At 40.1% G+C, this 13,780-nt stretch overlaps 1 protein-coding gene across 8 annotated transcripts in view; it reads right to left on the bottom strand.

Annotated features, from left to right (window-relative positions):
• LOC136442148 (E3 ubiquitin-protein ligase UBR4-like) overlaps window positions 1-13,780 on the bottom strand; it is a 151,894-nt gene that overhangs the window by 19,858 nt on the left and 118,256 nt on the right. For all 8 annotated transcript variants that reach the window (XM_066438816.1, XM_066438812.1, XM_066438819.1 and 5 more), the window contains 23 exons: window positions 13,460-13,598; window positions 13,041-13,166; window positions 12,602-12,721; window positions 12,124-12,245; window positions 11,208-11,322; window positions 10,298-10,389; window positions 9,584-9,674; window positions 8,914-8,998; window positions 8,598-8,725; window positions 7,982-8,111; window positions 6,901-7,091; window positions 6,672-6,715; window positions 6,153-6,294; window positions 5,760-5,841; window positions 5,179-5,352; window positions 4,805-4,926; window positions 4,076-4,229; window positions 3,298-3,341; window positions 2,501-2,581; window positions 1,829-1,862; window positions 1,542-1,595; window positions 1,109-1,353; window positions 774-887 (listed from right to left, as the gene is read on the bottom strand). In XM_066438816.1, the coding sequence (XP_066294913.1) occupies window positions 774-887; window positions 1,109-1,353; window positions 1,542-1,595; window positions 1,829-1,862; window positions 2,501-2,581; window positions 3,298-3,341; window positions 4,076-4,229; window positions 4,805-4,926; window positions 5,179-5,352; window positions 5,760-5,841; window positions 6,153-6,294; window positions 6,672-6,715; window positions 6,901-7,091; window positions 7,982-8,111; window positions 8,598-8,725; window positions 8,914-8,998; window positions 9,584-9,674; window positions 10,298-10,389; window positions 11,208-11,322; window positions 12,124-12,245; window positions 12,602-12,721; window positions 13,041-13,166; window positions 13,460-13,598 (2,629 nt within the window). The remainder of the gene's footprint in view (window positions 1-773; window positions 888-1,108; window positions 1,354-1,541; window positions 1,596-1,828; window positions 1,863-2,500; window positions 2,582-3,297; window positions 3,342-4,075; window positions 4,230-4,804; window positions 4,927-5,178; window positions 5,353-5,759; window positions 5,842-6,152; window positions 6,295-6,671; window positions 6,716-6,900; window positions 7,092-7,981; window positions 8,112-8,597; window positions 8,726-8,913; window positions 8,999-9,583; window positions 9,675-10,297; window positions 10,390-11,207; window positions 11,323-12,123; window positions 12,246-12,601; window positions 12,722-13,040; window positions 13,167-13,459; window positions 13,599-13,780) is intronic.

The raw sequence follows: 13,780 nt of genomic DNA, 5'->3' as shown, positions 1-13,780 counted from the left end.
GACAAAACAGAAGTCAGATATTGATTAATGATAGAATAAATATTAGATGACAGTCATATAATCTAGATACTGTAGGTTTGCTGTGCCCTAAAATTGGAGGAAATTTGGACAGGAACTTTTGCTATGCCCTAAAATTGAAGGAACTTTGCTGTGCCCTCAAAATTCAAGGATCTTTTGACTTCTTTCCAATAAGCACATTGAACTGTCATGAGGACAGGACCTTGCAGGTAGCATGTCAGGTGAGCGACCACAGCCAGGTCTGAACTCACAACCTCTTGGTCCAGAGGCAGGGTTGCTAACCACTGGACTATGCACACTACCATTGGACTATACACGCTACTAGAGTTGCTAAAAATAAGGCAATCTTAAGTGGGTATCTCCCTCTAGTGCCAAACTGTGGCATGAAATTGTGGCAACTTTGCGAAATTTTGCCAATTTTCCCTTGCGGCGCACGGGTAAAATACATGACCTCTACACATAAAATGGCCACACGACCAGAATGTCCCATTCTCAGTTTCAATTCCAAATCAGATACATAACTTAACTGTGTTACTAGAATGATGAAGATTTATCAAGAAGAGATTTGAAATGATTGCATCGTTTTGTGCCCATTTGCCAATTGCAAATACTTTTAAAATTGCAATTTCTGGCGACAAATTAGCCCATTTTGCAACACTTTGCAAACGTCTTCACAATGTGGCACAGTCCAGTAAGATACTTGCTATAGAGTTATCAAAATAAGGGCACGACTGAAACAGTACTTGTACGTGTACCTTATTGCCAGTGCTGTCAGCAGCCAGGTTGGCTTCTTGAAGAACCATCTCCATGATTGACAGAAGTTGTTGGGCAAGAGACCCTGTTCCACCCACTCCACCGTCAGGCTCACCCTGACACACACACAACAATGGAGGGCTTACAGTGTATACAGTCATGATTGTGTTACTTATTGCTGCTGTGCTTTTTGTTGGCAAAAGTGCTGAAGTTGGGTGAAGTGCTGTATAACCTTAAGTATAAACATTTAACACAAAATTCACCAACGAAGGTAACTTGTCTCCAGCATTCATCATAATCATCACACATAGTAAAGTGATATAGAGTAGAAGCCCACCTGCAGAACCAGGTTGAGAGTCCCCAGCATGATGGGCAGAGTGTTGAGGTCAGGCTGGATCAGAGCCTGTCTGTTCACCTTTAACTTCACACAGTAGCTGAACAACTTCAGCAAAACCTGCAGCAAATCTCCTCCCCGAACTAAATCTGTGATTGATGACAGGCGCTGTAACATGGCCTGGAGACCTCCACATTCACTCAGTACTGAGGCAAGTTTGTAGGTTTCCTCAGTGTCCACCTCAGCATCTGTGGATAGAGAAACATGACCTGTCATGTTTCCTGTAATAATGGCTTCTCTTGTGTCACACTACATTAGATGTGTTATCACAAATGACCAAATACATCATATCCTCATGTAAAGCACTTATCATAATAGTACCCAAAATAAAATACGAGGAGACAGAAGGACTCTGCTGCCATCTGAAAGTCCTCACCTGCAGTATTCTCTAAAGTTTCCACAAATTCTTCTGTAGCATCCCCGAGCAGTCCTGCAAAAAAAATTACGAATATTAATTTGAGAATCGTCTATCTCAGTATTATGATAAGTTGTGCAAGTCATACAGTTGTTAGGCTGACATGGATTTTATTTTGTTGTAAAAGAATAGACTTACTTCTGGTACTACCACTAGTGCTATATAGTGATGGACATTATGTACAGTACATCACTTCATGTGTGTAAGATAGACAAATTATAGTCAACTTTACAAAGTGTGGTGTGTACCTCTCATCCTGTACACCACTCTCATGGCTTCACCCTGGAATGGCACAAGGTAAGGTACAAGGTCATTCAGCTGAATGGTACCTCAAGGTTAGAAGTCTATGTGCACAGTTGATGTCAGTGAGGCATGTGAACATACATTGTACATGACAGATCTACTTACAGGTTTATCACACACTCATACATTAATCATTGTGAGCAGTAAAGAATAATGTGATCCCTGTAACTGGTCTCCCTGGAACAATTCTTCACTGCAGACTACTTCATAAATGCAATGTTTTGTACAAGTGTGTGTGGTGCCAAAGACGCAGGGGAAAAGCAACAAACTCCAGTTGTTCCACAGAAGAAGTAAATGTTTCTATGTGCGTGTGCCACTTTTCACATGTTACATTTTGCACACTTGTGAAAATAAGTACATGACTGTCATGACTAGATTAATGTTATCATAATCTCTAACTGGTAAAATGTAGTAGATTTGGATGGACTTTGCTCAACAATTTTGGGATTTTTACATTTTGACTCGATCATGCAATCTGTCACGCACAGCTCTTCTAGTTTAGCCATAACTGTAAATTTACTATTAGAGGGTGAGTTTTTAGGGCTAGCAAAGAACAATTGCTATAGACAATGTAGATGGATTCAAAAGACTAAATGTTGTAGACGCCTTTTGCTAACCTCATGCTCCGGACACCATATCTTCCTGTAGACATCTTGCACAAGAAGGTCCAGACTGACAATCTTATTGTTCACCAGTAGCTGCAGTAAAGATCAGGGATTTAACAGTGGTGGTTGAAGTCATGAATTTGAAAGTTGACAGGGCAACCCAGCTGTCTTGAGATGAAATAGAAGGTAAAGCAGTCATCAATTGAGGTGAAGCATGATGCTTTTTCAAGTAGCTAGTGGTAGTGCGATGCGGCCTCGCCACGGCTCGCATTTTTGGCCAAGCACACCGGGTTACCCTTACTCTTCTCGATAAGTGTGTGTGATGGGTTCTTTTACGTGCAGAGGCTTGACGCTTGAGGCTTATGCCCGAAACTCCCTCATACACAGAGCCGCCGGCTTTACGTCAACCTCCGACTGAGGAATTAACTGTATTTCATCATCAAAATATGAAACAGATATCATGCTAATTTGCATAATTTCTGAAAATGCTCCTGCCAACCCAGCAAAACCTGTAACAGTTGATAATTTCTGGCATTGGAGTTGGCATATCTTAAAGGTGCCAATGGAAACAATTTATTATCATAATTATGAATGCAATGATTTATCTCCGTCTCTATACACAGTAAATTCTACAGGCGTTAAATAATAAAGGCCATAACATAGCCATGCATAAAAAATGTATATGCGTAAATACACCACACAAATAAGTTAACAAACTGATGTATCACCATTCTTTTGTATCAATTTTCAATTGCATATCTTTTGAAATCAAATTTCAAAATTTTTGTGTGAAGTAAAGGGATCCTTACCTCCATACCACTGTCATCCTCAAGTAGGGCAACAAGCTCACAGTCTGTAATTAAGAACAGAGAATTGTGAATAAATGGAGCTGATACATGTACAATCTTCTTTGGTCACTGTTCTTGTAGGTTTCAATGTTTGGTGGTAGTAAAGAAGGAAACTGCTGTTTCTCTGGATAGTTACTGATACATGTAGAAGCAGAATACAAGACATAGTTGAATGTACAAGTTATCACCGGAGCCACACAGGGACCAATGCTGACAACATAAACAGGTACAACCTACATGTACATGACAGGTCCAAAAGGCTCAGGGATTATGATGCACACGGTTTGAACAAAGTCTTTCAACCACTATGTTGACCCAAGTGAGTGAAGTATTGTTTTTAGCTCATGTCTGTGTATGTATGTATATGTATGTGTCTGTGTACATGTGTACACGTGTTTGTATGTACATGTGTGTGTGTGTGCACATGTGTGTGTGCATGTGTGTGTGTACATGTTTGTGTGTGTACATGTGTGTGTGTATATGTGTGTGCGTGTACATATGTGACTGTGTGTATGTGTGTGTGTGTACATGTACAATATTTCGACTGAGAATGCATGTATTAAGTACCTTGAATGTGTAATGTCTGCCCCACAGGTCATTATAGGGGTGAGTACTTTCTATGACCACAATTTCATGTACTTTTTATCCATCAAACTTTCTCTGAGTAAGTGGCTGTAAAGTGAGATGACAGACTGAGGGTTTTGTAACATCTCTCCCTAAGACAGCTGAATGTATTTACCTTGGCAGATCTTGTTCTTCACATCTCTCATTAAGGGTCCCAAACCTGGCTCGTTCGAGCTGTAAGGGTTTCCTTGCATGCGACCTTGAAGGAAGTCTTCCTGCTGAGGGTCTTTGTCAAGAGTCATGAAGAATTCTGTGGCCTCTTGTTCCTCCTGAGACATCAGATTATCAACAGATCAAACATGTGTTGTGGTACAGCTCAATCATCACATGACATACACAAAACAAGTATATCTAACACTCATTCTCTCTTTCATACATACATACCATTCACGATGGTGTATGGCTGAACAAGAGTTTCCAAATGATTACAAGATTCTCATCACTTACCACTCACACATTATACAAGCTTCTACTTCATCATGGAAATAAAAGTCCTCATCTGCATAATTTGTATCTATTGATGATCTTCTTCATCCAGATGACAAAAATATGGAAGTTCTATCTTGGCAGTCAGAAAGCTATTATAGCATCTCCTCATTGATTATGCAAAAGCCTGGCTTTTCATAATCTATGGTTAAGGATGTTCACCTTTACCAAACTTCCAAATGTTGCAAGTATGAAATTCCTGATGATGGGAAATGTACACAAGTCTACACATACTAACATACAAACATCATTTCTCAATTGGATGAGAAATAAACAAGTGTGCCTTGAAGTAAGTGTTGTTTACTTTATTGGATGAGACATGGAAGGTCCCATTGATGAGGACTTTGAGAATACTCACAGGGAAGATGATGTTGCAGAGCCGTTCAAAGATGAAGACAGGAGTGACCAGGTCAGACAGAGGGTACTTCTGTAGAGTCTCCACACACACGGCCATGAACGATCTAGTCTCCGCTTCGTTTCCTGGGAAAGAGAAGACAAACATGTACAATGTACATTGTATAGTAGCAGGCCACAGTGGTTGAAAGAACCTAATAAAACATTTTATTTCTGACCTCTATTGTGGACATTACTAGTGGGGGTTGCAGTCCCATTAAGAGAAGACAAATTAATCATCAGTCTGTAGGCCTGTCACCTTTAAAACACTTAATATTCCCAATGTTTGGGAACAATGAAATATGTGCCCATGACATGGACCAGGACAGGTAAGGTTACCAGTTGAAATGTCCTCCAGGAGTTCCAGTAACATCTCCTGAGTCTCATCGATGAACTTTGTCCTCTGTACCAGCAGGCGGCGCAGGCAGAGGTATCCGTGGAGAAGAACACCAACAAGTCGCTTCTTGTACTGCTGTTTGATGACTTCCACATCTACCAGGGAAGCCAGCAGTTCTACAGGTGCAGGATGTATACAAACCATTGAAACTATGTATAGTAGGAATGATCCTATCAATAATAACATAATAATATTTTATATCGTATGAAGTCTAAAACACAATTTAAAAAAAATTTGAGGTACACAATTTCATTTTCATATCTAGTAAGAAGACAGGTAATGAGCATTAACTTTTATCAGGCTGGTGTCATTTTGCTCGCAACATCGGTTAATAAACACTTAAGAGAGATATACAGGCCTCTGTTATCATTTATAACTGGAATGTAAGTCTCAGGTTGAAAACATAGAATAGTTAATTAAAGCAATTTCATGCTTGCGAGGTCCCAAACTATCCATTATTTGGACTATGCAGTATCAGTTTCTGTACATCTGATTCCAAGTAGAAAGGTAGATAGAAACACACCTGTCAGCATCTTGAGAGCACAGCCCTTTGTCAAGTCAGAGCCCTTCTGTTTCTCCTCGTGCAGCGTAAGTTGTTCAACCTCCTACAAAGAAAATGGACCAAAATTGACATCCAGCAAGGATTTATTCACAGGTAATGATATGTTTTGCACACAGCAAAACTACATGTACATACAATAGTACAGTGCTTTACTTAAAAAGATACTTTAAAATTTGAATTTTATAACTACATGTACATGTGCATTACTGTTGACAGTTTTAATTACAGACACTGCTGTTCATTATGGTTCACCATCTTTCCAAATAACAGAATGATGACAGTCAAAGTACATCAGCATGTAAGCCAGAGGTACATGTACTGGCCATGGGCCAGCCCCAGCTGATGACGGCTCACCTTGGTGATGAGATGGCCCAGGTGGGGTAGCAGTCCCTTGATGGCGAGGTACTTCTTCCATTCCTTTGGTGCAGACAGCTTCTTGTATAATGACATGAACTCAGTTCCATTCTCTCCCATGGGCCCCAATTCACACAGAAACCTGTCAGCAAGCAAGTATACATTGTACATATGTAAAGAGTTGTTCAAGTCATTGAAGGATTTCCCCCAGACTTTATTTCTATGATACAGACAATATACATGTATACACACTCATACACACACACCCAACCAACCAACCAACACACACATACCCCACCACACACACACTCCCACTCAGACACAAACAGACACCCTACACACACACACCCTACACACAGACACCCACAGACATAGACACAGAAACACAGAAACACACACACACACACACACACACACACACACACACACACACACACACATAGTAAGATAATCAGTGTGTGCACAGGTGTCAGTGTCATTTGTAACACCATGTCCGTATCCTGTCAGCAGAACACCAACCTTGTTAGTAGGTCCAACACCTGCTGGTACCGTTCCTCTTGTTGCTGCAGCAGTAATGGAGGGAAGGTCACAATGGTCAAAGTCTATTTCTAACAGACCCTTTTCATCAGATATCTTTACCTTATCATAATTAGTATCTAAAATCAGTGTTTATAGCATCAAACCCAGCTAAACCATGCCTGTTCTCCAGTATGTAGATAACTGAGTACAATGGAGTGGTGAAACAGACCTGGGCAAATGTGTAGATGATGTCGCAGGCTGCCTGTCTGGCCTGCTGGGAGGCCGGGTTGAAGACGATCCTGTAGATCCAGGCATTGGTGCCCAGAGTCAGCTTCACCGGAGGACCAAACACCCTCTCATGCCAGCGCCACCCATACTTCTCCATCAGGTACTTGGTACGGGCATTGACCTCTGCTTTCCCTGTTCAGAAAGGAACGTAATCATCTCAGATGTGGCTATTGGGCTGAGAAAGCTATGTACATGATTGTACATGTACTCTGTATTATGATATTGCACCTTGTTCACTTGTTTATATTCAATGATAAGAGTTTCATACTAATTCAACTTGGGAAGAGTCTAATTGACATGAATTATGGACTTCATTCACATATTAATAATTTCCATCTTCAAAACATCTAGGTAGCCCTTCAACAATAGATCTTCAATTCCAAGGGGGCCCAGAGAACAAAGGACAATTGGTGCATAAATTACATATTAGCATAAATCAGAAAATGATAATGGCATCAAAGTAAGGAACAAATAATACAACATATGAATAACTAAAGTTATCATACAAAACCAAAATCATCAAATCAATGTCGTGATCCAAAATCAAGACTAGTCCAGTAACCGTTCCACATTTGCATGTCATATATCCTTAGAGGTCAGAAATAAAAAAGAAATGCAAATAAGACTAATAATACATGTATCTTTGTGGTAAGTGATGAAAATTTTAACAGTGAAGTGTGATTAGGAACTTGACTGAAAAAAGTGTCCATTGAGGCTTTTTCATGGGAATAATCATTATGGTTTGATGAAAAGGAAAGCTACACAGCTATGAAGTATGAACTGCATTTACCTCATCATAACTTCACTTGAATATCAGTCTGAGAATAAAAATGTACTCATCTTGACCTTATTTCAAGGTTTTTCCTGAGCTTGGAAAACCAACTTCTCAATTGAAGTGGGGTTTATTACACGAAGGTCTCCAAACTGTAGTTGTGTTTCTATTAGTTAAGCTGACAATAAGATTCTAGCTCAACCATGAGAAATGAGATAACTCTGAGATAATGTTAAACTTTGTAACTGACCTCTCTGTGGAACTCTCTCCTTCCATGACTTGTACCCAGCAGACGGTTCCCCCTCCAGCCAACTCTTGGCATGAACATAGACCTGGGCTCCCTGAGCCTGCCGACTCCCCAGCTCTGACACGGATTTATCCTGGAAAATACATCACATGTCTGTCAGCATAAATAACAACTATAGTCAACACAGCCTACAACACTAGGACATATTGTACTTACAACTGATCATTTGGTTTAAGAGAAAAAAAGTTATTGGACAATTACTACAACTTAGGACTCACAAGACAAGAAATTCTACAGGTCAAGTTGCAGGAGAAATTCAGGAAGTGTGACAAAAAATGAGAATAGAACTTGGCTGTGTATTCTGTACACATCTTATTCTTTGGCCGCCTCAATATACTTCTTTGGTTCTCCGTCAATTTACAACAAAAGAACAAGATAAAAACAGAAAAACAAAAGTGTAGTCAGTGTCTCCCTGAAAATGTGTGCACCAAAGGCTTTTGTCCTATATTCCATACAGTATGTGTGGTGGTTTAGCGTCCGTTGCAGCCCAACTAGATAACTATGATGATATTTGAACCCCGGACCGTGTCGTTCAGAGACTGACTAGAACTGTGCCAACCTTGTTCTTGTTGGACGTAGGCTGTGGAGGCTTGCTGAGGCACTGCAGGATCTGTAGGCAGGGTAAGGTGATGCTGCCTACAACTGTGGGGTTGGAACTCTGCATAGCCAGCATCAGCAGCTGCACAGCTGGGGACGCCAAAAGGAACACCAGTTATGGATGTAACGCTAAATAACAAGCTAACAGAATTTTCAGCTCACAAAATCATAACTCGTCGAAATTTTCACCTGCAATGTTTTCTGCAAACTGCTGATTACAGATGGTATTTGGAGCCCTGGTCAGTACATGTACATGTAAGTAAGAAATATCCACTTACTACATCTGAGATGCTCCTCCCAACAGTCGCCTTCAAGTTCAACTGCATCAGCAAGGAGCAGTAGTTCATGACATACAGCACTTCCCTAGAATGGGAGGTAGGAAACATCATATATGTGACATGTATATTGCACATCATGTAAACAGGAAACATCAATGGAGAAAGCCTAAACCACACTCCGACTAATCATCTTGAGTCAAGATATGAGACCAGAATGATGCAGATTTGGCCAAAGAAAATAAAAAGTTGAATTAAAGGACTTTACTGAGAAGAATCCTTTATCATTTAAGCACTAATGTTCACACTACAAAGTAATCAATCTAATGTTGGTGATAGAGTAGTGGTGGGTGAGCTGGACAAATATCCTGGCAGGAATTTCATTTCCAATTAGTATACTTAAAACATGTGAATTTGTAGTATATCATGGGATACATACGGAGCTAACACCCTCCCATACCAGTGTACCTGTGCTGATTTTCAGTATGTTTGGGTTTTATGGACTGTGCTGTACGTCTATAGCCCTACCCACATGGGTATAGGCTCACTCACAGCCAGTATAGGTCATACACTACATGTAAATGAAGAAAACTCTTTAATGTAATACCTAGTCACTTGGAATAATAAAACATAGTACAATAAAACAAGCATATACTCCCAATAGTACCCCTACCAGCTCTGTCTTTGTTCTGTGGGCTTTCAGCGCTGATCCAATCCGCTTCTGTAAGATGTGATTCAGTTCTTGTGTGGCCACAGTGTTGTCCCTTCAAGTAATGTTAAGAAAAGAAGTTACTTACAGGAATATCAACTATGTTGGGCTATTTTGTGTAACAATCACAGAAGGATAAGGCACAACAATGATTACCCCCTCCTCTAGAATTTCATTTCACGACCTGGTTCATCATCTGTTCCAAGAATGATTTTTGTGTGGCTCCTGTATTCTGATTCATCAAACCATACTAATAATTACAAAATAAAAGCTTGTGGGAAAATGTAGTGATTGTACACATTGTAATGCAGCATCACAGAGCAGATTACAGTATTAGGGGTATGATAAGAAGTTGTGTGACAAAAAAACATGGTTTCCGTAGTTTAGTCAGGAGCCAGCAAATATACAAGAGACCTGCCTTTACAGTGAAAGCAAGGTGAACTCTGGAACTTGAGGTGAGTTTAGACCTGATTTCTATTTACTATAATAGATGTCTGCTCTACAGTGACTGTCCCAACTAAAATCACCATGACAGTAACAGTTGGTGTTGATGATAGATACATGCACAGTCATGTACATGCATACCACAGTGTGTTCTGTATAGGAAACGTCCAGTTGAAACTTGCCCATCAGCAGTAAGACAGTTACACTACTATCAGAAGGGTATAAAGTCTCCACCTTGTCAGCAGACACAGCAGATGACGTACTTCCTTCCTGACGGCTGGAGTCCCACGTTTCAAGTTAAAGGACATCACTTCTTGAACAAGACCCTGATGTCACATGCAGGAAATCAAGGTTTAACACAGTCATGAAGATTGGCTTAGGTACATTGTACCACTAAGTTTACTCTATCATCAATTTTGTTTCTCATGGTATTTCTTCTCTACTCCTAAATAAACCATTCATTGTCATCACTGGTGTAATGGTAACTGCCACAATTGTTTGAATTTGGCAAAGAAAGACCACCAATCTTGATACACTGATCCCAAACACAACATCACTAATGGTAAGTGTGACAAGCATCTTGTCCAAGTACTGCTGAATGTATGAATGAAATAATGGATGGATGAGCTATGTAGATGGGACTTTGTGTTGAAGAAAGGGGACAACCTCTTCTAAAACTTGCGACATCTACCATGATGGTATTTTGATATGAATCAGTAACCCAATATTTCAAAACTATTTAATCACTTCCAATGCACACGTTTCCAATAATCATATTTGTCAGTCAGAATCTTGATATGCCACTACAAAATGACGTCCCATTCATAATGATCATGCATCTGTGAGACAAGCATCATGGCTCATGATGCAGGAAGGTAGCAGGGAAATTCTAATGCCAATGTGAAACAGTTAACGTATATTCACAATCTATTCTCCTCATATTGACTAATACAAAGGATTACCAATCAAGAATATCAACAGGATGTACAGATGTTTCGCATTAAAAACAAGTCCAAAGTGTCAGTAGTGGATGGGAGAAGAATACACACTGCCCTAAATGGTAGAGCAGCAATGGTGTCACCCCTCAGCAACGTGTGACCAAGCTGCTAACACAAGAGAAGCAGAAGTCTGGCAGTGTTCTTACCTGGCTGACCAGGACTCCACTGTTGGCAGTCTCTGTTGCGAGTGCCCGTAACAGTGTCACACACAGCTGCACTGCCGCTGAAGAACAACCGTAGCAACGACTTTTCTGAATTTCCCTGTCAAGTAGAAAAACATGAGACAGTGTGAGATCGAAAATGACAATCATGTTGAATATATGGATACAATGTAAACTGATATACCTAAATGCTAACATACATATTATAGAATACAACACGGTGTATTCCGTGTCGCCTAAGGTACAGGCCTGACTGCATGTTGTATCGCCTGATGGCCGTAGGCCGACGCGACCCACGGGAGGGCTGGGACTGAGGGTGAGGCAGAATACACCATGTTGTGTTTCATTTATGAATGAATGAATGAATGAATGAATGAATGAATGAATGAATGAATGAATGTATTTATGAATTCATGTCATACTCTCCCAAAAAATCACACATTTCAGTGTGAAATGCGCCAGAAGTTGAGGGAGTTCTGTGTCCCCATACAAAAAAATTGTAAAATCGATTCCAACTACTCTCCAAGCAGAGGAGTTGTTCCAGCTGTTGTTTAAAACATGACAAAGTAGAAAGCCCAACAAAAATACCTAAACCATGTCAAAAAACAGGCAGAGCCACTCCTCTGCTTGGAGAGTAATGAATGCTAGTGCTAAGAAGGCAGTAGGAAGTTTTTTATCAAGTATGCAAATAAGATTGTCATTTGCATATTGACTGAAATCTGTTGATAATCTTCGACCCAAGTTCAAATGTCCCAAGCATGGAAGTCCTACCCTGGTACAGCATCATCCAAGATCCTGGTACAGAAGGGTAATACAGCATTTTCTCTTTAATCATGAAAAAGACATCCCTTTAGAGTAGTATAGGAATAAAATACATTTTTAAGAAATGCCCAAAACATACCTAGTCCATGGGTGAGGTGATATTGGTCGTGAGGGGAAACATGATGTCATCTGACTGAGATGGCTGCCCTCTGCCTGGAACTCATCATACCCCAGCAGCTTCTCCCTCAGAGCCATAACTTTCTGTTGGGAACACAATCATGACCCTACTGTAACTACCATTACACACACACATGCAACATGTTCTACACCTGCCTACACATTGTTAGTAAATGTCCTTACATCAAATGACAATAAATGTCCAATTAAACATGGAACAACTGCATCATATGTAGATAGAACATTGTACATGTAGGTAGATGTGCAATCGTCTAGTCTATATCATTCTGTATATCGTAGTCAGAATTCAACTTCATACGAAAATTCAATGAAAAAAAAATACAATGTAGTTGCCGTAAGACTGATCTAAATTTCAAAATAACCAAGAAAACTTTGACCTGCCAGTGAAAAGACTAGTGGATGCCTGAGGAGACGTTTACCTGGATGATCTTGCTGAGTTCATCAAAGGCAGTCTTACAGTCTGTGCAGTAGCGATGAGCCAGCTGCTGGATGATCTTACTGACAGAGCTGGAGCTCCCGCCTCCCGAACTTGGCTCCTCCTGGAATGAAAACATTTGTAGTAACTAGAGGAGAAGCAAGCAAGAATGTGGGCAAGAACATAACATATACATGACAGGACTCGAAATTTATCTATCACAACATTGTACAAAACAACACAAACATATACTATTTGTCATGTAAAAAGATGACTGACAATAAAATATAGTGAATAAAGATAAAACCATAGTTGAGCCACCTATAGGCTGCTAGGAGTTTTATTTACAACAAGAACCATGAATAATCAATCAATCAATCAATCTTAAAAATGCTAGAAAAGGCTGTGCTGAAGAACACAGTGTAGAATGAGTTTCCTCTCACCATAGCCGTGTCTCCTGGATGTCCGTACGTCTTGGCCAGCAGACCCTCGATGGCCAGTCTGTGGGCCTTCAGCTGGTGGTAGATACGATCTGCCTTGTCCAACAGACTGTTGATGGTACTTATAGCCTACACATGTACACGTAGCAAGACTTATGTCAGACACAGAACAAAGGTTTTGACATGCAATTTGATATTGTTATGTACATTTGTATGAGTTAAGCAACACTTAGGTTAGCTTTAAAACAATTAGAGGCAATAAAATCAGAGGTTGTACCCTAGATCTCGGACCATAATATCACCAGTTTGACATCTAGATAAGGTCTGAGACTTATAGGTTACCATTTGTCTTTGTTTTACATGTACATGTACCTCACGCACATGCACACGCACATGACTGTTCACAATCATATTGCCATTACCTTCTTGCGATCTTCTTCATTGTCCACAGAATCTACCGAAGTGCAAGTCTTTGCTGTTAACGTGAAGTCAAACTTGGCATATTTGCAGAAGCCACAGTTGTTGCATAGGAAGGGGTCCTTCTCATCGTAGTTGATTGACCTGCAGGAAGTACATGAGAATGTACAGGTACAAACAGACTTAGTGCATTTGAACTCAACCTCATAGGAGGTATTATGTCCTGACCCACATTTTTGGATATAGGGGGCTGAAATTGCACAATAGTCATGATATATTTCTTTTATATACTGATTCATACATGTATTTATGTCACACGTCTATTG

This window comes from Branchiostoma lanceolatum, chromosome 9 (assembly GCF_035083965.1).
Source record: "Branchiostoma lanceolatum isolate klBraLanc5 chromosome 9, klBraLanc5.hap2, whole genome shotgun sequence".
In the NCBI taxonomy this organism is placed as follows: Eukaryota; Metazoa; Chordata; class Leptocardii; order Amphioxiformes; family Branchiostomatidae; genus Branchiostoma; species Branchiostoma lanceolatum.
The sequence above is the reverse complement of the archived record's forward strand: the minus strand, read 5'-3'. Positions and strand labels throughout refer to the sequence as shown.